Source organism: Pimephales promelas, chromosome 14 (assembly GCF_988280905.1).
Source record: "Pimephales promelas chromosome 14, fPimPro1.hap1.1, whole genome shotgun sequence".
NCBI lineage: Eukaryota > Metazoa > Chordata > Actinopteri > Cypriniformes > Leuciscidae > Pimephales > Pimephales promelas.
Genome location: NC_142782.1, coordinates 25,024,333 through 25,048,700, shown reverse-complemented (window position 1 = coordinate 25,048,700; position 24,368 = coordinate 25,024,333). Strand labels below are relative to the sequence as shown.

Below are 24,368 nucleotides of genomic sequence, written 5' to 3'. Positions count from 1 at the left end.
TGGATGTATGTTTTTGCATTTTTTTTTTTTTTTGGACCTGGTTATCAAAACCGTTACCGATTAAACGAATAGTAATGGATTCATTACTTTGATTTCAAAATACACTATCTTAGTTAAAAATTATTGTTTTCCAGCTTGCAGATCGAAGACGCTCCAGTGGGGAATGACTGAATTGCATGCTATTTTTCCATTTCTAAAATAAAGCTATTTGTGTGTTGTCAGTTTTTATGAAAAATTCTCAATGTATGCTCTTCACACTCACCTCACCAATAAAATGGTAAACACATTCAACTACACCTATAAACCTCTAGTAACACGTGTCACTCCACTTAAATCGCAAGTTTTTTGTTTAAAAGAAAATATTAAGGCTCAATAATAAAGCCTAACGCTGCTTTTTAACGTGTTTCAAGACAAACTTGGACAAAATGCAGCAATTGCTCGACTGAAAAAAACCCTCGACGCAAACAGTTTAAGCTAATTCCCACAGGCGGGTGATCCGGGCAACTATATTACGTAAAGAACGCGACGGTCGCTGGGGCCTCGCGTGCCTCTGTCGCTCATAAAATATGGCGTCGTAGGAAGTCTGTTGTTGTCCGAAAGAAAGTGGCAACATACGGATATGTAAATGACCACGCATGTATTGTCAAAACATACCAGTTAAAGGGCAGATAAAGTGACAGTGGTTATGAACCGCAATGTTGAGACCTACGGGGTTCTTTCGTGGGATTGACTGCCCGTTTTATTGTGAGAATAACAAAGGGAAAGCCGGTGCAGATGGGTGCAGCAGACCCTACTGTCACTTCAGACACAGCAAACAAAGACGAGCTGCCTCTGGGATATACGACATCAAAAAGACTAAAGCGCTTTCCGCGAGTCCAAACGGTGAATTAAAATGTCTTCGTGATGTCAGGTTTTCATTTGTTCAGATAGTCTTTTGGTTCATGTAACGTTACATTTACATGCACAGACGCTTTCTGCTGTGGAACAAAGAATCAAAAAACAAACAGAATTCAACTGTGGATCTGTCAATCAATTCAATTGATGTATTATTAATGAACACTTTATTGATTCAAATGCTTTTACAGCTTACAGTGACAGTAACAGTAACCTTTTATCCCTCGAATGTAATATTTGTTTTTGGAGTGTGCAATAAATTTTGTTTAGTATGTAAAGTTAGTTTGACATTAGTACAATATGTTTTATATATATTTGCAATATATGTGTGTGTGTATGTATATGTATATATATACTGAAAAAAAATTATATATATGTAGTATGTGTGTGTGTGTGTAATATATTGTTTTGATTCTGTGGTTGATTTTTAAAATCTTGTGACTTTACAGATCAAGGATATGATCCATTCAGTCCGGAGGTTGTGAGATCGGGAGAGCATAATGGGGAGCCACCATCGAGCCTGTCGGCGGGTCAGGATGTGGACCTCGGGACCATGGAGTTGGAGCTGGTCAATCGGGCCATTGAGGCTGTTCGCAATGAGATGGAAAGGGAGAAGAAGAAGCTTTCTCGGATTGGAGATCAGGAATATGAACCCACCACGAGCTCTGTTAAGAGACCGAAGCCCCCTGCATCATCCCATCAGGGCTATGATCCTGGGAGCTATCAGATGGGCCAAGCGAGTGAATATACCCCCTCCCCTCGCTCCAGCAAATACACTTTGGACTCGGAGAACAGCAGTAACAACGCCAACGCGCTGGAGTATGTGCCCACTGCTGTCTCCAAAACAAAAGTTAAAAAGTTGTTACCCCCGCCACCATCCCGTGTCAAGTTTAAATACACTCTGGATAATTCCAAACCAACAACGGACATGGAGTACGACCCACTGTCAAACTATTCGGCTAAGCCGACTGTTAAAGAACAGAGAACTTTGCATTCAAAAGGAGATGGGAGAAAGAGATTTTACCCTAAAAAACAAGGGGAAGATGATGAATATGTTCCAACGGCAAAAAAACCAAGGTCGTCCCCACCTAAGGCAGATGTCCCGAAGTACAGTGTAAGTTTGTCTGAATCCGACGAGGAAAGTTCGGGGACAGAGTATCGGCCGATGTCCATAAGCCGCCTGCAGCGCAAGGGGATCAACATCGGCTTGAAACAGGAACGAGAGTCGAGTTTGATGGGACAACAAAGAAAGCAGGTGGCTAAAATAGATGATGGCTTCTCACCGAGTGAATCGGATGACATCCAGGATATGGACCGGACAGACAAAAAAATGCATAAAAATATGTCTGTGAGTCAGGTGAAAAATGTTAAATCTGATAAGCCAAAAAAAGAGGAGAAAGATCCCAATAAGAAGAATCCAAAAGAAAGGCTGGAAAGTTCAGGTGTGAACAAGACGTCAAAAAATTCAAGTAAAAAAGAGAAGAACCACAGTAAGACTCTGGATGGAAGCAGTAAGTCAAAGGAAAAGGTGCGGAAAGACGGAGCTGAGTCAAAGAGTAATGATGAAACGAACAAGAAGATAGTTAAGGTAAAGAGTGAACACAGCCAAAGGGAAAAAGAGAGAGGAAGCGGCGATGTCAAGAAACCCAAAACGGACAAACCTGTAAAAAACGATAAGGTGCCATCCAAATTCAAGGACCAAAAGAACGGAAAACTTGAGAGCAGCTCAAAAGAGAAGTGCAAAAAGAAAAGCAGCCATGGAAGTGGGAGTTCCAATAGCAGTAGCACTAAAGATAAAAGTAAAAAAAGCAGCTCGATCCTTGATCACAAAGAGGCAAGAGAGACCAAACAGAGGAATCTCAGCCACAAGGACTTGTTCGGTGCTGAGAGTGCCGAAGAGGATGATGAGGAAGACGAGAGGATAGTGAGGAAGTCTGCTTCTGCTTTTAAACGGGGGAGCCTCGTGATTAATGAGAGGAAAACCTCGGAAGATACTTCATCATCGTCAGAGGATAATAATGATGATGGTGGTGGTGGTGGTGATGAAGCAGTGGACGACTACTGTCTGCAGGATGAGATGTATGACTCGGACCCCATGGAGGAGTGTCTGCGGATATTTAATGAATCCAAAGAGGTCAAGATGGAAGACAAAGGGAGACAAGCTAAGCAGGTAACACAATGAGTTTTCTGTATTCCTCTTGTTCTGATAATCATTTCAATCACTCTAAAATGCTTTTATGGGGTTTTGAGGATGTGATTCAGCATTTTGCTGGTGGTGGAAATTTGGGGTTTTCTGTTGCAACTGACAGTTTCAGTTTCACTTTCATGTGTGTTTTTAGCCTTCAAGGGAACAGGAGGAGGAGGAGGACGAGGAAGAAACTGAAAGCACTTTAACTACTCTCTTTCCTGGTCAGAAGAAGAGGGTGTCACATTTTAAAGTTCAAGGAAAGGTGAGTGTTGGGTTGCAGATTTAAATGTTCTCTCTCTTTTTGTTTTGGGTTTCATATCTGTATATTAGTTGTATTTGGTGTGCAACAGTGGTGACAGAATCTGTGACATTTTCTAAACTTAATAGAAGTAAATAGATTCTTCTATAATACTATATACTATTATTCACAAATTCTGGCTCATCAGATGTTTTTTTAGAAGAAGAAATTAATACTTTTATTCAGCAAGGACTCATTAAACTGATGAAAAGAGAGTGTAAAGACATTTATAATGTCTTCTGTTAAAAGATTTCAGTTTCAAATAATTTCTGTTCTTGTAAACTTTCTATTCATCAAAATGGCGTAGTTATGTAATCATAGTTGTTTTTGACTGCTAGAGGAAATGTTTCTTGAGCACCAAATCATGTTAGAATGATTTCTGTAGGATCATGTGACTAAATACTGGAGTTATGATGCTAAAAACAAGTCAGGAATAAATAAAAATAGGAAGCTGCATTTTTGACTGTATTTTTGTGTGTATATATATAAACGGTTAGTTTCAATCCTTGATTCTGATTGGTCAATAGCTGTGCTTTATTCATGATATAACACGGCTATGACCGCTTCACCCAACGGTTCTATTTATCACTGCGCAACACTTCGCAACAATATTACACATTGGAACGTTGTTGCTGTTCTCGGTCAGGGACTATTTTTTTCTAGCGGAACGAAGGCTTTTGGTGATTTTACTTCATGAAAATTGCACTAATACTTTTTTTTTTACTTTAATATTTTTATTGTGTGGTAACCGTTTTATAAAAACAATAAGGTACTCGAGGCAAGTGCTGTATTGTGAATAAGTAACGGCTGAACTCGGCTTCGCATCGTGCCTAACAACGCCCTTCAGCCGTTACTTATTGACGGTAGAGCACTCGCCTCAAATACCTTACATATATGCACACACAAAGCTTAAAAGCATTTTTTATCTGGCACTAAATTATTATTGAGATATTAAGTTGACACCATTAAACAGCATTTAACAGATACACAAAATACTACAAATAAAACTCAAAAGGCCATAACTTAAATGAACAGCATTAAAATGTTAAGCCAAATATTTTCTCTAACATTTTGTCACGCACCTTTACTTGTTGGAAAAAGTAGGTCATTACTGTATTGAGCTTCCCTATTTTGAAAACACCTGAGCTGTTGTACAAAAAATGTACGTCACTACTTTTCGATAGTTACTCCCCCAACACTGCGTTTTAAGTGTCTAAAAAACATCAAAAATGCAAATTAGGTCAAGAAGTCAGGCGGAAAAAGCAAGTTCAACTAAATAGGGTTCATAACGTATACTATTAAATAACTCCATAGTTGTGTTCAGAAATTGAAGATGTCCAGTTTTTTAATAATTGCTTTAATAATTCTCTTAATTCAGTCAGAGGCTTCGATGAACGCTGTGCCGATGCAGCAGCGGAGGAAGACGGCACAGGAGATCTGTTACCAGCGCATGCAGAAGGCCCAGCAGCAGGCGGCACAGCTGGCTGCTGCTGTAAAGACTGCGTCTGCACCCACCCACACAATACTGGGGCTCCCTGGAGAAAAACGACGGGTGGCGCACCGGCCAAATGCCTCCCTGCCCTCCTCAAAGCATGGTATGAATCCTACATCCAATCAGTTTAAATTGATTAAATTTTAGGAGTTAAAAACACATTTATCGTTTTTTTCTTTAGGATTAGCTGGTTCCAGCAGTCAGGTGTTGTCACCCACTAGGGTGACGAAAGATCTGCTTTCAGTCAAAGCTCAAACGTCGGCGGGCATCCTGTCAAAGACTACATCCACTACAATGCAGAAGAGAGTTGCTCACACCCCCACTTTGAAGGTAACGCCACCCTATAACAGTCATGTAATGGTATTTTTGCATATCTCCAATAAACACTCTGTGTTCTGCCCATCACAGAGCTCTACCATGAAGCGTCCTGTCATTCCTGCTGAATTTGGGGCCAAGGTGCCCACTAATGTCCGTCAACGTTACCTCAATATCTTCATTGATGAGTGCCTGAAGTTCAATTCATCTGAACAGGAAGCCTTTCAGATGGTATGACCTCCAACGTCCATAATTTGATTTGAGTTAATGTTAACTCCCTGATATGTCATAGATGCGTATATTGTGGATGTCTTCTTTGCTCCCAGGCTCTGGAGGAAGAGAAGGTGGTGTATGACAGGAGCAGCAGTAAGAACATCTACCTGAATGTAGCTGTGAACACACTGAAGAAGCTCCGCGGCAAGAGCACACCTATGTCCCCTGTCATCAGTGCGTCTAACACACACACACACTCAGATCAATATTCCTGTTATACTGTCATCATTACTTTTGAATTTATTTATCGTTTAGTAGACATTCGTCTAAAATCTGGGGTTATCTGCCTTTACCAAGAGAAAAACAGTAGTTTGTCTGGTTTGTGGGTCTCTTATATTAAACTGTTATTGTTCATGAAAGAGTCCAAAAGTCTGAGACCAGACTGAAAATCTCGTATGTAAATCAGAAATAAGAAAGGCTTTAGAATTTTTTTTTAACCAATTAAAACTAAGAAATGTTGTGATATAAAATGAATAAAAAAGTAACATTCTGCGCTAATTAAAAAAAGCAAATTTGTGCTTATTTTACACTCAATTTTCATTTTATTTTAAATTAAATGCATTTTTTTTATTATAAATAATATATATTTAAATATATGAATATAATATTCATCTTGTACAATTTATGAATTTTAATTTTAATGAATATTTCTTGTCCTTTTTGTTCCACAGAGACCCCGGCTGTATCTGGGAATAGAAAGGCTCAATCCCATGAAGAAGTACTTGGTGGACGGCTTGCTGCTACAACCAGCTTTACAATCAACCGCTCCGGCAAACAGCAGGATATGGACCTCAAAGGTACCTCAGTCCACTTCACTTCATATTTTTATTAGATTTAAATGTTAGTTCAGGTTTAGTTTTAGTCATTGTAGTACTTTAACTTACATTTCAGTAGTTTTCGGAAGCAACATTTCTAATTTTGGTTTAGGTTTTCTAAGTTTATGTTTTTCAGATTTATTTCAATTAATGGAAATATTTTTTAACAGTTTTAGTTACCTATAACAACACTTTCAGTTCCATGTCTAGGTGATTTATTTGCTCTATAGTCTGAATGATATTAAGGGGGTATTTCCAGAGACAGATCAATTTACAGTTATTTGTGCATCATGCTGGTTTTCAGGTGCCATTCTCTACAAGATACTGAAAAAGTATGCAATGACTGAAGAACAGCTGCAGGAGCATGGCTACCCCAGACCTCACCCCGAGATGTCTGGTCACGCTGTCGTCCATAACCTTCCAGAAAAGAAAAACAATGACCGTAAGTTCCATTTTGATGGTTTTTGACCATTTCTTTGATGCTAATTTTTCACAATTCAACCTATAACACAGAGCCAAACCACTTGGTGGCACTACACTCAAACCTTTATCACCCCGGCATAAGCCAATAAAGTTTTGTTTTTCATGGACACAACTTAAACTCTAAACTTAAACTTAAGTTTAAGCTTTTAAAACTTAAGCTTATAAGCTCTACAATTTAAACTAAAGGAGTTTCACTTAAACTCCTTAAAATCAAGTTTTTAATGTTGTTAATAAACCATGTGTAAATTCATAAGCCCAACACCATTGCTGAGTATTTTCTCCTTAAAACTGCAGTGAACCAAAGACATTGTCAAAAATGCATTTTAATGAATTTTAAATCATTCAGAAACTACCTTGTAACCAATCACGTCAACGTGTGATCATCAACGAATGGATCTCTGAGCTGTTGTGAGTGAGTGAAAGCGGGGATAATTTGCATATTCATAGAACCGCATATACTAAATGAGGCAAGCTATTCAAGGAATGAAGATTTTTTTCAAGGAAAAAAATGTTAAATATGTAATTTTGATGATCAACGATGAGTTTTAAGGGATAAAATGATTGACTACAGGGGGACTTTAAATATTTAATATGACATGACCATAATGAAGTTCATAGTTCCTAGAATGAGGTGGGGACCAACAAACGTTCAACATAAACTTTAATCACAAAATAAACAAACAACAAGGACTACTGCGGTGTAAACAAAGCCAAAACAACAACTTAAAATGTCCCAGGCCTGGTCCTCTCTTGTCTTCCACTGTCATCACTCCTTCTTTTATCCTTCCGGAGCTCCTCCCTGGGACTCGACCAGTCATTCACTACAACGGCCTCGCTCCTCTCCCCTCTTCCATGGCTCTCGGCCTTACCCTGCTCCTCGCCACAATGACACTTAATTACATTCGAAAATATCTTCCCTTACCATAACATTTGCAATATTGATTTTGATGAATTGTCCTGTATGTCTTCCTCAGCTTTTTCCAAAATCTGTTGTCGATGTGGCGCAGAGTACAAGATAAATGCTAATGGCAGCTGTGTGCGTAAGGAGGAATGCTGTCACCACTGGGGAAGATTACGCAGAAACAGAGGTGGGTATGTGTATCGTGTACGTATGAGACGTGGGAGGAGATTCTGCAATGACCGTACAACTGTATTTCAGTGCATATTTAGTGCCATGTTTGTGTGTCTTATGTAGTTCCAGGAGGTTGGGAGACACTTTACAGCTGCTGCTCTGGTGCGGTTGGTTCCCCTGGATGTGAAGTGTGTAAAGTAGGTCTCATCTTCAGTTCAGTTTTATTTATCCCTTAGGAAATTAGTTTTGAAATTAAGAAACTAGCACCTGTGTGCCACGCATCACATTAACACAAGCACACACAAGTAGACGTGTTAAAAAAGGCACATGATTACAGACTATTTAACATTGAAATAGCAGTTGGTATAAATGAGTTTTTAAACCTCCTGGTACCCCCCTCCACACACATTGCTCTATATCTACGGCCTGATGGGAGCATAACAAACTCTTTGTGTAATGGGTGTAATGGACAGTTGATTATTGAATAAGCTTGGGTTAACTTCTCCAACAAACTTTTCTTAAATCTAAAATGAGATATTCTTCTAAATGCCCTTAAATACATACATGTAATAGTCCCTATTATAGTAATAGTTTAATCTAAAAACCTATAAAATCTAATGGTCATATAGATAATATCATAGTAAATGTTATATATTAGTTATTAGTAATGTTACATTCGAGAACATTTTCTCAAACTGCATCAAAACCTCTGGAAAATGCAGATGCTGAAATCTTTGCAAATCTCCAATAATGTAACACATTTACTTGTTACTAGGCAATGGTTTTATTTTTTAACAAAAAAACTTTATTTATTATTGCCATGAATAAAGCCATGAATATATTTGATATTGACATATAGCTAAATAAATAAATTGACTTCATCTTACAAATATGTAATTATATTTTTGCTGATGACAAACATATTTTTGTTGGCATACATGAGATAAAAAGGGTTGTTCACATTACCTTAAGCCAAGGCATCTAGTCATTTTCATAGTTGAATTCACTGGTCGAAGCAGGCAAAGCTTTTAAAAAGGTGTTTATAGTAAGTATTATGTTCAGTAATGTGTATGAAGTCTCTGAAGGATTAGAATAACTGTTTTCGCTGTTCCCTTTTTCTTCAGCAACATGTACAAGATGGCCGTAAAGAGTCCTTAGATGGTTTTGTGAAGACTTTTAGCAAACCGTTGCCAGTAGATGGAAATGCTGGTGTCTACGCCTTGGACTGTGAAATGGTGAGAATAAGTTATTGAATTACACCCACACTTATTTAAGTGGAAAATAAAAAGCCTCATGAAGGAAACAGGATGCGGTTGTGGGTGAGTTCATAGGTTTATAAAGCCGATAATATTACAAGCAGCTTTAAAACTTTATTTAATCTGATTAAATGCTGTAACCTTTGTCAACTCAATACTTGTTTTATAGTGCTACACAAAGCAAGGTTTGGAGCTGACCAGAGTGACTGTCATTAACTCTGACCTCAAAGTTGTCTATGACACGTTTGTCAAGCCAGGGAGCAAAGTGGTGGATTACAACACACGGTAGGAATTGTGTTAAGAGATTTGCCATTCGTTTGCCTTTCGGTTTTCCAGTTTCACTTACACCTGTGTCTGTTATGTTCAGGTTTTCAGGTGTGACCCAGGATGATCTGGAGAACACCACCATCACCCTGAGAGACGTGCAGGCGGTGCTGCTGAGCATGTTCAGTGCTAAGTCGATTCTAATTGGACACAGTCTTGAGAGTGACCTGTTTGCGCTCAAGGTTCACACAAACACTGTCTTTTTTAATGATCGAAACCTAATATGCTGCCTCCTTAGATAAGCATTTTTAGGAATTTGAAGTGTGCTTGTGATACAAAGCCTGCTCCAAACAGAAACTTTATAAGATAAAAATTCCAAGTATGCAGTTGTATATGTGGTATTGGATTTATCCTTCATAAATAAAGCAGTCCCAGAATGCAATGTGATAAGAAAGAGAATATTCAATATAAATATTCTATATATTTTAGTATGTCTTATATTATATTATATATTATAGATATTAAGAGTGATATTTATGTTGAATAGTCTGTTCTATTTCTCATCGCAATGCATTTTGGGATTGATTTAATTTATACATATGTATATACACACACACTACCATGAAAAATAGAGATTTGTTTTGTTTTTGAAAGAAATACTTGATATAATATTTTTGTGAAAACCGTGACATGTTTTTTTATTTTAGGGTTCTTTGATGAATATAAACTTCAATGAACAACATTTCTAACACTGATAGTTATAAGAAATAAGAAAAATCTGCATATTAGAATGATTTCTGAATAACATGTGATTTGACACTCAAGACTGGAGATTTTAGCTTTGCTATCACAGGAATAAATTACATTTTACAATTTATTCAAAAAGAAAACTTTTAAATTGTTATAGTGTTACATAATATTACAGTTCTTACTGAATTTTTATCAAATAAAAGCAGCCTTAGTGAACACAAGAGACTTCTTTCAAAAATATTTAAAAATCTTAAATTTGCATCCCTTAACTTTTTTGTGTGTTCAAAATAGAGCTGTGAAACGATTAATCGCGATTAATCGCATCCAAAATAAAAGTTTGTGTTTACATAATATATGTGTGTGTAGTGTGTTTAATTATTTTGTATAGATAAATACACACATATGCATGTATATATTTAAGAAAAATGTGTTATTAATATATCAAATATTTATATTTATGTATAATATTAATTTTGTATAAATATATATAAAGTATATACATGCAAATATTTCTTAAATATGTACATGCATGTGTGTGTATTTATCTATACAAAATAATTATACAGACTACACACACATATATTATGTAAACACAAACTTTTTTTTGGGATGCGATTAATCGTGTCACAGCCCTAGTTCAATTAATCGAGTACATCATGAATCCTTTTTCCAAACTGAGTTTTTGTCTTATCCTGAATCACTACAGTACACATATAATAAGTGTTTATATTCTGATTATTTTAGACTGGTTCGGGACAGGTCGTACCACTACGGAGTAGCCCAGTACCCATGTGACACGTCATAGACATAAACAGAGAGAAATAGCTCCGGCTACAATGTTCTTCCACAAGACACCTGCAGTTCTTTTTATTAACCGCTAAAGCGCCAAAATTTACAGACTACAGCTTTAATTATTCCAAACTTTTGACCAGTAGTGCATGTATGTGTGTGGATGAAAGAAAGAAAGAATACAGTTATGTAGCATAGTAGGGTTTGGAACAGTGCTATATTTATCTTTAATGAAAAATTATTAACATAACTGTGCTATCTGTTCTCTGTTTACTAGCTTATTCACAGCATTGTCGTGGACACCGCCATTGTGTTTCCTCACCGCCTGGGTCTACCCTACAAACGTGCCCTGCGAAACCTTATGGCTGACTACCTCAAACGCATCATACAGGACAGTGGTGAGGATGTTAATCTGCACTAATCTGCATCAGCTTTCTTAGGTCAAACCCACCAAAAAATGAACAGGATATATATGGCCAAACCTGCCTCAATATGAAATATATATTTTATTTGATCTAGCTGTTGAAGGAATGTTTCATAATAATATTATAATTAATAATATCTGGGCTGTATATGTGTTTCTTGTCTCTTTACAGTGGAGGGGCATGACTCCAGTGAGGATGCCCGGGCCTGCATGGAACTCATGATCTGGAAGATCAAAGAAGATGCCAAGGTGAAGAGATGACCTCTGACCCTGCCAGTTCTCTCTCACCATGTTATGACCTGGAATGATTTTCGATGAACAGGGTGTCATAGAGGAAGAGTCACTGAAGCTCTTCATAATGGGCCGTGCGTCACAAGGGTCGGATAAACTCTGTCAAAGTAAATGCTGCAGTTTGAATGATGGGGAAAGAAAGAGAAGGACTAACACAAAGGGGAGGAGACCTGTGGGAATAATGTGACAGATTGCAAAGCCCGGACCACCATGGCTCCTAGCAACCGGAGCTAGTGCCCTATGAAACAAGCAATGCTGATTCTCACCACGCTAAAACAGACCTCGTTATGGCCGTAATTATCATGGACGTAAGTGGACACGGATTGGGCTGAGGGTAATTGACCTTTTGTTGAGTTAAAGTATTCTCTCTTTTTTTTCCCAGCAGTATTGTTTTGTTTTCAAGAACCCCAGCCCTCCCAAATCATCAGTTTTGATGTTTTAATGTTCACTTTAGGTGATGTGACTCCAGGTGTCGTTCCTGGAAGGTCAATATGTTGCACTATACAGATATAGTTGTATATTAAATCCACAATTATACTTGAAACCATATTTTTCAGCAGTGATGTGATGTCACTTCCTCTAGTAATAATGTATAGCAATCCACACACTTTATGTCGCTGCGAATATGTAAAGGTAGATAATTCTGTGATTTTCATGACCCAGCATCTTGTAAGCCAGACTGAGTATTATTACTGTACTCAAATAAGTACAATTTATTTACACATTCAGATTTGTTAGTGATTTGTTCACTTAATTCATGAGCTGACAGGACAATTTGAGAAAAGAAAAAAAACTGTTTACTTTGATTTACTATTTAGTTTAATTTGTATTAGATCATTTAAGATATAAAACTTTGTATGTTGACGCAATAAATGTTGTTATTTGTGCAGGCCTGCCGCCTTAAACACATCAACACATCAGACTGCTCCTAAAAACGCACTTTCAATAATTGTCAAAAGTAAAGATCAAGATGGCTGTACAGTGTTTTGTAATATTATTAAATTAGGTGACATTAATGCCATGAGCTGTAAATAAGTTGTATCTAAGCTTTTTTTGCAGCTGTTTAGTTATTTCTATTAAAAGCAATAAATAAAATAATTTTCTATTAATAAGCTATAAATAGGCTATAAAAAAAAAAAAAGGTATTTAAAAAAACAACTATTCTTAGCATTCTTATATTGCACATTTTAAAAAATTGATATACCACCACTAACATATACACTACCAAACAAAAGTTTATGGTGAGCAAGATTTTGTTTTTAAGGATGCATTAAATTGACTGAAAGTTCAAAAGACATTTAGATCGTTAAAAAAGTTTTTTTTAAATAAATGCTATTCTTTTCTATTTATCAAAGAATGCTGAAAAAAGTATCTCAAAAAAGTTTCCACAAAAATTTCAAGGAGCACAACTGTTTTCAAAATATTTAGTAATCAGCATATTAGAATGATTTCTGAAGGATCGGGTGACACCCAAGACTGGAGAAACTATGCTGTAAATTTAGCTTTGCATCACAGGAAAAAAATTAACCTTTTTTAAATATAGTAATATTCCACAATATTACCGTTTTACTCTATTTTTATCACATTAATGCAAACTTGGTGTGCATAAGACACTTATTTCAGTGCCTCAAGGGAATTTCCAAACACACGGATGTCAATCTTTTGATTGAGAATGTTCTCTGCTCTTTTATCCTGACCTGTCTGTTCCACTTCACCATCTTCCTCTAGTTATTTTGTATGTCTATATATGAGACCTTTTCCAGCAGGTGCCTGGCTAAGAACTCTTTCTTCAGCAGCTGTTTTCTCGGACAACAAAATGACACAAAGAGCTTGTGGAGGCGTAGAGGGGAGGTCTATTGTATCCTGCTCACCCCAAGCCCATGTGTTTACCCTGGGCCCCAGCCATCTCGTGTCACAGTCCCGGACCCCAGGTATTAAAAACAGTGGCAGGATCAATATCTCGCACAATGTCGGGGTGGCTGGGAAGGGGGGCGGCTCTCACTGTGTTTATTGAGTGATTTGAAGATTTGAGCATGTGCAGTGAAACAGCTTAAAGTCTTGTTCATTATCAAGTTCGATCAGTCACTCTTCTGATCACCTTTGACTGCTGGGGGTCACCCAAGAGAGGAGGGATGCTCATGGGCAAATTGTAGTGTTTTTACAATTTGGTTTGATATTTAGTCATCTCAAGCAATGACATTCATTTATTGCATTTTGTAAGCAACACTAAGCAAGAAAAGTTAACCTGTTACACACTCCACTCTGAAAGAATAGTATATGCTAATCAAATGTCATAGGTCATCCGCCCATTGGACAATCTTGTCACCTAATTAGGCGATTGATCCTCTAGTTATGTCCAATATTGATCCATAAGACTTAAGATGAGCCAGACTCATGCCATGGTCTGACGGCTTAAAAGGTTTTGGTTAAATTTGGATGCAGAACATGCAGGTTTTTTGTATTGTAGGGTTTGTTGTATTTGGATGCATATGCAGTTTAGTCTGAGAGATCACTGAATCATTCAGTATCAACTCGTTATACTGTTTTTATTTTTGAATGTTCATCCAACATGGTTGGTTGTCTTGGATGAAATATTTTACAAGTAAAATAGTTCATTAATGTATTTTATTCTAGATTATTTCTATGCGTTTCTATTTCTGTTCTTGGACATTGTTTTTTTTTTAAATTATTATTATTAATAATATTTCTCTGACTACGTTTTAAAGACATCCTTTTTAGATACACTAAACTTTTGAGTTTGGCTATAAAACATTTCTTAGCATATTAGTTTTATTGTATTCTTCCAATTATTACTTGCAAAAATGATTACTATATACGTGATTATTTTTCAAGTAAAATGTTAAGGATGGATGGATGGATGGATGGATGGATGGATGGATGGATGGATGGATAGATAGATAGATAGATAGATAGATAGATAGATAGATAGATAGATAGATAGATAGATAGATAGATAGATAGATAGATAGATAGATAGATAGATAGATAGACTCTAAAAAATGCTGGGCTGTTTTAACCCAATTTTGGGTCAAAAATGGACAAACTCAAACATTGGGTTAAAAATGTAACCCAATGGCTGGGTTTGTCCATATTTGACCAACATTGGGTTAAAACAACCCAGCATTTTTTAAAGTATAGATTGATAGATGGATAGATAGATAGATAGATAGATAGATAGATAGATAGATAGATAGATAGATAGATAGATAGATAGATAGATAGATAGATAGATAGATAGATCTAATTGGGTCTCCATCATGCAAATATTGTATGTTATTTATATATATTAGAAAAAATTGTCTTCATTTAAAACTGCTTGTAAATGCTGCTTTTTATGGCATTTCAACACAAGTTCATGAGTTAACGGGTAGATAAACAGTTGATAAGTGAGGATCAGTCCATTATCAGTGTAAACATCTGGTGCGCGTTTTTACTCCTGCTGTGCGTTTGTTTTCTTTTGTTTTATGTTCGATAGCTTTTGTGTTTGCATCTTCAGAGGCTCTTTTGAGAATATCTCTGGGTGCCTCTTATGGAGCTTAAACTTTGCCGCTGACCTCACGCTTCTGCACCCTCACTGCGCAGGGTCAAAGGCCAAGCTATAGCCACATCGATTTCCCCCTCTGAAGAAGTCTTTAGTCCCACTGCACTTCTTCTGAGGCCCCCCTCACACACTCCTGTCCACACAGAGCTGCCCAGTGAGCCAATTGTGCTGTGCTGGGATCGATCCAGCGAGTGTCCGAGGGGCCTCTTGGTTAAGCGGCTCTCTCTCAGATAACTGACAACTACAAAGCTCTCCTCTTGACAGGCGCTTGTCAATACAAATTTCCACTTTTGATAAGTAATTAAAGAAAGGGAGAGCATTCTGCTCCTCACTCCAACATCTGTTAAACAGGGCCTGTAAACAAAACCTCTCAAAAGGCTAAATGAACCCCCTCTGTTCTTCTCTAGAGCCCCCCTGTAGTTTTAAACCAATCCAAATCATATTAAAACGCTTTCACTTAGCTGCGGCTTTAGAACGTCCATTGAGATAAAAGGTCCAATTCTGCTCATAAAGGCCCCTCTGCAACACAAAAGAGCAAAAGTTTCTTTAAACTCAAAACTAGCAGTCCAAACCATCAATAAAAGTATTGTACACATTTAATATCTTATACATCCAGATTTACTAAACAGGGCAAATTAGCGCGAGAGCGCAATCCCATAAAAGCGGCATACTGACGATGCTCAAATTAAAGAACAGACGCATAATGACCAACACAATCTACCAAGAGCTGCGAAAATTTGTGTCTGGTTTAAGACGTGCTTTTTTGGGGGACGGTGAATAATGGTTCAAACACCAGTGAATTGGCTAGTGTAAACCTTAGTAAATCACCTTGCCTTGCCGTCTTGCCGTCTTACAACATTACAGGATTTTTCTCCATATAATGGACTTCATTGGGTGCCAAACGGTTCTATGTCCAAATGAGAGTTTCATTGCAGCTTCAAAGGGCTTTAAACGACACCAGATGAGATGATGAATAAGGGTCTGATCTAGCGAAACAATCGGAAACGACAAGTTTTATAAGCACGAATGATCGCCTTGCTCTGTTCTGTCATGTGCGTTCGTGACTCTCCTGTTCGAACTCGTTCGTCATCAAAATTAACGAATCTTTTTTTGAGTCATTTTGTTTGTTGAATGAACGAAATGACTCGAAAAAAGATAAGTTCATTTTGACGAACCGTTTGGTTCCCAATGAAGTCCATTCTATAGAGAAAAATCCTGGAATGTTTTCATCAAAAACCTTCATTTCTTTTCGACTGAAGAAAGAAAGACATGGACATCTTGTATGACATGGGGGTGAGTAAATTATTAGCAAAAGTTTTTAAAAAAAGTTAACTACTACTTTAAAGGGTTAGTTCACTCAAAAATTAAAATTCTGTCATTAATTACACACCCTCATGTCGTTCCAGACCTTCATTCACCTTCGGAACACAAGTGAAGATATTTTTTGAATGACATGGAAGAGAAGAGATCATTGAATAAAGTCATTATTTTAGGGTTTTCTTTGCGCACAAAAAGTATTCTCATCGCTTCATAACATTAAGGTTGGACTACTGTAGTCACATGGACTATTTTAACAATGTTTTTACCACCTTTCTGGGCCTTGAAAGTTGCAATGACATTGCTGTCAATGGAGGGACAGAAAGCTCTCAGATTTCGGAGTAGGGTGAGTAATTAATGACAGAATTTTCATTGTGTGAACTAACTAGGGGAAAAAATGCAAAGTCTTGATGTGTGCTTTTCAAAAGTTGAACATGTTACTGCTTTTTAGAGCCAGTTGCGCCAACCCACCGAATTATGTGACCATAGTAAGCACTATATTGCACTAATCTGTCCGGCTCCTAATCCCAATCCTAATCCTGACCATACCATCACTACAGTGCTTACTAGAGTCACACAATTCGATGGGTCACACATTTCGGCACTACACCGGTTCACAAAGAACGTGTTTTTTCAGTTAAAATCACAAGACTCAGGTCAGTTGAATGATAAAAGTCGAGGTCTAGAGAGATAGTTTTTAAGAGGTGAATTTATTTTAACTTAAGAACTGTATTTTTAGGAAGATGCATCATACTCGAGTGCAGTAGAATTAAAAAAAAAGTGTTTGTTTGAATGGTCCTTTTGAACGTGTGCCCCATAGGGTTTTCCTTACTCCACTGGAAACTCCACTTTTTTGGGAAATAGGCTGATTTTACAACTCCCCCAGAGTTAAACAGTTGGGTTTTACCATTTTCGATTCCATTCTTTAACTTAAGTCAATGCTACCAGAAACTGTCTGGTTACTGATATTCTTCTAAATATCAGAACATCGTCTGAATGGATTCGAAAATTGTAAAACTCAACTGTTTAACTCTAAGGAAGTTGTAAAATTAGCCTATTTCCAAAAAAAAAAAAAAAGTGGAGTATCCCTTTAATAATATAACCAGTTCTATTTATTTAATCATCCATATTTCTACTTGTCACTTTTATGAAAATCAGAGCGAAATCAAGCAAAAATCTAGCTTATGAGTTTGAAACTCTGTAAAGAGTTTACCCTAGTCTTTCCTGTGTTTTTAATGCTGCTAATCTGTGTCTTTGTAAGTGGATCCACTGGCACACATCGTCTAAACCCCTTAAACTCTACAGACAGGTTCTAAACCTCCAAAGCTTGACTGTTGCTGGGCACTAAGACAAATTAATGGGTTTGCATCCAATTACACCTATGTAAATAAACATCTGAATGGGAAAATTCCAGATGCATCCACCACTTTGTTGTCTCTTCAAAGCTGTAGAGTGGGTAAAGCCGAAACGCAATTTTAGCAGGAGATGAAAACTCAGCTCTCATTACGGACTGAGCCGGAGTTATGAGGTGGGGATGGTGTGTGTTTGGGGTTTTTGAGGGGGTATTGCACCGGGGCGGTGGTTTTCGGGGAGGGGGTCACACACAACCAGCGTCTTTGTGTAGCTCTAATCCTCCCAGCCAACACAGCTTTGGCCAGGTTTCATCATGAAAGTGCCATGAAATAACTACTTTTTTTTCTTAGCAGCAAATCTCCACTAATCCCGCAGGCTGAAGAGACAAAGGCTTCTGGGCTCTGAGCGCCAAGCTTTTAATGGGGTTCAGAGGCTGCTCAGCTAAGGTTCTTCTAAATGACTTATTTTGAGAGGACACTAATACAGCTTGACAGGCAAGAACATCGCAAAAGGAGAAAAAAGCAGAGCCTTGAACACAGGGAGAAAAACTTCAGCACAATTCCACGATAGTTTGAAACGTCAGTCAGGTGTGAAAATATCAGAAAAGTGGAAAGTGTTGGTCTAGGTGAGCTGTTGCCATTTGACGGCTCAAAAAAGATATCAGAACGACTTGCAATGATATAAAGCATTAAATCTACAAGCTGTAAAAGCATTTTCAACTGGCTTTTGCCCACCAACAAATATTTCTTTTTAAGCACTTTTTTTCTCCCGTCTACAAACTAATTTCACAGTTTTAAGACCTCATGAATTGAGCATTACTATATAGAAACGTTCCTGTATTAAAATGTGCAGTCTGGCCTAAAACATTAGTATACAAATCTCCACATTTAATTGTAATAAAAGTAAATTCATCAATAGTTTGACATGTTTGGTTATATGAAGGCTGGTTGTTTAATAGATTGATTATTGGTTGTTGTATAATTACAGGAGACTGATTTGACTTAGTAAGAAAGACAGATATTGAACAATGTAAAAATAAACAATTATTTTTACAAAGGCCAAAATAAGCAAATATGAACATCGTATATGATGTCGTTTACAATGTAAAAAAAAAAAATAAAAAGTGATATAAAGTCATTAAATATAGCTAATGTTTTTTGTGACTGGTATGTTTATTCATAAAGTAGCCTAATCATTTTTAAAAAATCGAACAACATTGATCATATTCAATATCTCTGTTACAGGCGGAGAAGAGAAGATAATTAGCCTATCCTTAACTGAACAAAGCTGTTAAAGCTCTCTGTTAAACAAAAAAGAGGAAAAAAACATAATAGGAAACCAGTTAGAAGTTTAATAAAAATGTATAAACATTTTAAGTCGGTAAGATTTTAAAATGTTGAAAGTCTCTTTTGCCCCAAAAGGCTGCATCTATATAATCAAAAATATAGTAACAAAAAAATACAGTAATATTGTGAAATAGTACTATTGTTTTTTTCTGCATTCAAATATTAAAAAAATGTAATTTATTCTTGAGATGGTCAGACTTTAGTGTCACATGATCCTTTAGAAATAATTCTAATACGCTGATTTGGTGCTCTTATTATTATCAATGTTGAAAACTTTTTGTAGAAACCGTGATACATTTTTTTTTCCAGGATTCTTAGAGTTAGAGAATAGAGTTCATAGAGTTGTTTTTTTTAAACCTTACTGCTATTTTTTTTTTTTTACAGTAGCCTATAGGTACTATGAAATGTATTAAACATCCAAAAGTAGAATTAAACGAATAATCAAAGTGTTCATTAATATTCCCATAGACTTCTGCAAAGATGTAGGCTAGATCTTTACAAAAAATCTTATTGTGTAAATCTGCCTTTCTATTAAAGACCAGAATTCCATGACTGTCTGAATACAAACAAATAATCCTTTCCAGCAGGAAAGTGGATATAAAATTGAGAGAGAGTGTGTGTGTGAGAGTCTCATGCCAGTTTAGCCCAGCTCCTGCTTGGCTGCTGTACTGGTTCTTGTATTGCCCTCTTGGAGACACACACACACACACACACACACACACACACACCGAGGAGTGTGCAACTGCCCTGATACTCGTGGGAAACATAATCTAGCTCTCCACATGCCTCGCCTTCCTGGCCCTGAGCTGCACAGTGTCAGGATTTAGCGGAATTTACATCTCTGAACCTCCTGAGCCGCTCCCAGCCGCTCGGCTGCAGTTTTACTGAGGATGATCTGATCTGAGGTTTCAGCTGGAGCTAAACTGCTGCTTGAGCTCAATGAGAGAGGGTGTTGAGAGATGGGATAATGACAAGGAGTGAGATTCAGATTGGTTGATATGTTTGCTTCATGACTGTATTGTTGATTTATTCCATCATTGGGTTTGACACCACGGACTGCAGACGTTCTTTATCCCATGTGTCTTTCATTTTATTCATTTTCAGATGCTAATAGCCTTAAATCCTCCCTTTTTTGAGAGAGGATTTGATTAGAAGGAAAGATTTGTGGAACATTTAGCCCTAAGAAATTACCCTAATAGGCCACTTCCAGAGTGCATTCTCAAGTTGACATTTTCTGGGCAAAATATGGGTCCAGTTAGCAAAACAAACCAGCCAAGCAAACACCCCCCCCCCCCCCCCCCCCCTGGAGTTAATACTAACAAAAGCTGGGGAATGGCAGAGAAAGAAGGAAGAGAACAACGGACAATCAAAGGCTGTTATTTTAATCTGCCCAACCCCAGAGATTAGCCGACCACATTGTTTTAATTGTTTTAAAGGGGGGAGCGCTCATTGAAGGGCGATGCTTTGCCTAAATCTCCCAAGTTCAATAGTTTCAAAAACTTGAGCCCCCAAACCCCCCCTTTCTGTCCCTCATCCCACTTAATCCAGGCTAATACCTTTCTTTCTATTGGCTAATGGTTGAAGGAAGCTGAAGTTAATGCCTCTTAAATAGTGGAAACTGAGCTGGAGAGAACCTAAACCGTAGTCAACGTGGAGCATTACAGGTCTGCCTTACCAAAAGAAACTTCATTGTAAAATTTTGAGGGATTTTACCAGCTCCTGTGAAATGTTTCCTTGGGATTTTAAAATCGTATGAGGAAAACAAACAGTGGTTACGCGTACTTTTACAGGGTAAATGTTCGTTTTTGCAACTGATCATTCCACAGTTCATTGGAAGTTGTAGGTAAGTGTTCATCGTTTTTGTTTCTATTATGTTTTTTTCTACCAGTTCCATATCACATTTTAGGTGATATTTTTTTTATTTTAAGCGATACTTACATTTTTTTATCCTCTCAGCCAGAGCCAGCAGAATGAATTCTGTGTATTTCTGTGGACCAAGAAACGGCCAGGGGCCTTTTCCATTGCAACGCGTCAACTCGTTATTCCACGAGGCTCACCAGCAGATGGCGCCGCCGCTTCAGCTTCATTCAGCGGCCAGCCCGGCGTCCATGCAGACTTTCACGGTGGCCGAGCGCCTGGCTGGTGAGAAGCATAGCCGCTTGGACTTTAGAGACCCGGTACCGGAATATAAATGAAGTGCAGAGCAAATGCAGCATTTGTAAAATTGTAACTTCTAATTCGTTGAGCTTTTAAGTAGGCTATACACCCTTAACCTTTACACTAGTGTTCTAGCTATGTTGGCCAGTTGATTAAAAATGAATTATGTAGGCCTATATGTGTTGGTTAAATGTCTAATAATTTGATTATATTTACGAATAGCCTACATTTCATATAAATAGAATTAAGTTGATATATAAAAAAAGAATAGTCTTTATTATTTTTTTCTTCTTTTAAAAAAAAAATATATATAGCCTATTGTTCATAATTTTATTTAGTATCCAGCGAGGTTAGGACGTCTGAAAATGCTTTTAATTTGCTTGTTTGCAATTCAGATGTTGATTTATAAAAATTGACCTAAAAATAGTGCAGAAAGTTCATTAATATAGCTTATTTTTTAATTTTAAAACGTTGCTTATTTCCATATTCTGAATCCACTCTTTTACTGTATGTGGACTTACACATTTGAGTCCTAGTGTGTTAGACAAGCATCATCATTAAGTATCATGAAATGAATTGAAAACAACTAATAGCCTTGATATCATCTTCATTTAGAACTCATTCTTGAGGCGCGCTACGGGAACCAGCAAAAGCAGCGTCGCAGTCGCACGGCCTTCAATGTGTCCCAGTTACAAGCACTCGAAAAGGCCTTTCAGCAAACCCAATATCCAGATGTGGGCATGAGAGAGAGACTAGCAGTCTGCATCAACCTCCCAGAGGCCCGTATTCAGGTGAGAGACCCATGAACATCCAGTGTTCAACAAGCAGAACACATCTAAATATTACAATACATTTAGAGTATAAAGGTTCTTTATTGGCACTGATGGCTCCATCACAAACCTTTAACATCAATGAATTGTACTTTTTTTTAAGTTGCATTAACTTGCGTTAAAAAATGAGTTGAATCTTGGATAACATAAAAAAAAACTTAACTTTTTTGATGAGTTAATCATATGATTTTATTTTTTTACAGTGTGGAAGCTTAATTACACAAAAGTTTCAAAATGTTCCTTACACTTTTTTCTTTCCAAAAAAGGTTTTTCATACTGCAAAACCCCCATTTTGGAAACTTTCTTTCCAAGAGTGCAGGTTAAATGTGCTTAAAACATCTTTGATTAACAAAACATTTTTCTTCAGGTGTGGTTCAAAAACAGACGTGCCAAATTTAGAAAAGGTCAACGCTTCACACCCCTTCCCAAAGAAGAAAGCCGAGGTGCTACTAAACAACGTAAAGAAGGGGCGAAGGACCAAGAGAAAGGCTTTAATTCAAAATCTCAACCCTCAATTAGGGAAAACAAGACCATTCCTTCCTCACCGGACTCTATTCACCTTCATTCCCACCCCAGACTACACTCCTCTGCTGTTCTTCCATTCATTACTGGAGAACACTACCAACAACCAATGCCTCATGCACTTGGGCTGCTTTCTGCAGGTCTGCCTTTCTCTCCTACATATTTACCGATAATGCAACAGCAGCACGGCACGGCCATCAATCTTGTGCCATTGGGGAAATGCAGCAATCTCATGCTTCAGTCTGCCTGTCAATCTAAATCTGTGGTCCACCACCACCTGGACATGTAGCCGTATCATCAACCAATAAACCACAGTCACCGTGAAGAGGGAACAGGTGTTCCTGTGTCACCACAACATTGTAACTTTTACTCTGAGAATAATGGAAAGGTTTGGATGTGGTTCTTTTCATTGGTTTTGATTGTATTTTGTACAAACTGGCTTATTTTGCCAGCTTTCATGCTCCATTTTGCATTTCTTAGAGCATTAAGAAAACTATTGTGTTGCACACACACATTTGAGCACTTTGTAGATTTGTATAAACTTTTGATAATTTTTAATACGAATAAACATAAAAAACACTCGAATCAGTAATAGTCTGCTGTGTAGTTTCTGGGATTGCACACTTGGTTGTCATAATTTTTGTCCATGCAATAAATGATTTTGCCAAATGTGGATCATTCTGAGCATTAACAATGAAAAGGTTACATTTACTTTTTTTTCTCCATGTTGTAAATATATAACCATGATTAATCCTTTTTTAATGAATGAAAGCCACAGTTACCAATCACTGAACTGTATACAAAACAATATTATAATGTTAATATGAATATGGTCATATTTGGATTAAGAAATCATGCAAAATGGTTTGCTGTAACTAGCTTAAGCCAACAGTCTGGTTTCTATAAATTGGAATAAGATTGCTGGCAAATGCCTGTATAGACTAATCTTATTTGACAAATTCACCAAATTCAACTGAATATTCATAAACATATGTGCATGTCCAGTACAAATGTTTTTCTGGATGATATTAGATACACAGGCAGTTGTGAAAAGTCATTAAAAGCACCAACAGTATGCTATATGTCACAACCTGTGTGCTATTGTAAGGATATGAATGATAATTATAGTTGAAGTTTAATAAATACAATTTATTTATTAAACTTCAACTGTAATTCTCATTTAAGAGTGAGCAGTTCTATACTTCCAGAAAATAAAAACAGGAAATGTCCATGTTCATAGGTTATGCAGAATATGTTGATTATGTTCACGTCTTATAAAAGTGTGTATATATATATATATATATACACACTTTTATAAGACGTGAACATAATATATATATATATATATATATATATTTATATATTATAAATAAAATGTTTTATACTGTATATAGTATTATTATTTATTAAACAAAACATTATACCCTATACAAACATATTATTCAGAATAAAGGCACATATAAAATGTTATGGGGAAAAGAGATTATATAGAGCATTTTCTCTATAAAAACAAATGGTTCTGTTATCCAGTAAAGAAAAAACTAAATTTTCCTCCCTGCCATTTTTTGGCACTAGACTTAACACAAAAACCTAATTTTTTCACAGACTTGTCATCCCTCTAACTTTCCCTATACATTTTCCAAACACCATAGACATTTACACATATTAGGCTAATTT

The 24,368-nt window shown here is 36.9% G+C and overlaps 2 protein-coding genes across 4 annotated transcripts; both read left to right on the top strand.

Annotated features, from left to right (window-relative positions):
• Positions 1-547: 547 nt before the first annotated feature.
• rexo1 (REX1, RNA exonuclease 1 homolog) lies at positions 548-12,328 on the top strand. The gene is made up of 16 exons (XM_039677470.2): positions 548-882; positions 1,344-3,064; positions 3,234-3,344; positions 4,759-4,975; positions 5,054-5,202; positions 5,281-5,418; positions 5,514-5,634; positions 6,132-6,257; positions 6,580-6,717; positions 7,733-7,846; positions 7,954-8,027; positions 8,955-9,065; positions 9,256-9,371; positions 9,454-9,592; positions 11,167-11,287; positions 11,486-12,328. The coding sequence occupies exons 1-16, from the start codon at positions 696-698 to the stop codon at positions 11,572-11,574; spliced, it is 3,672 nt and encodes a 1,223-aa protein (XP_039533404.2). The 5' UTR covers positions 548-695; the 3' UTR covers positions 11,575-12,328.
• Positions 12,329-12,705: 377 nt separating this feature from the next.
• Positions 12,706-23,774, top strand: dmbx2 (diencephalon/mesencephalon homeobox 2). 3 transcript variants are annotated; one of them, XM_089119716.1, is made up of 4 exons: positions 12,706-13,535; positions 21,149-21,324; positions 21,955-22,130; positions 22,537-23,774. In XM_089119716.1, exons 1-4 carry the CDS (start codon positions 13,342-13,344, stop codon positions 22,978-22,980), a joined length of 990 nt encoding a protein of 329 aa, XP_088975842.1. In that variant the 5' UTR covers positions 12,706-13,341; the 3' UTR covers positions 22,981-23,774. The 3 variants fall into 3 exon arrangements, with proteins under 3 accessions (XP_088975842.1, XP_088975843.1, XP_039523814.2); XM_089119717.1 differs by having other exon boundaries at positions 13,421-13,535; positions 21,145-21,324; XM_039667880.2 differs by lacking the exon at positions 12,706-13,535 and adding an exon at positions 20,524-21,025 and having other exon boundaries at positions 21,139-21,324.
• Positions 23,775-24,368: the final 594 nt, after the last annotated feature.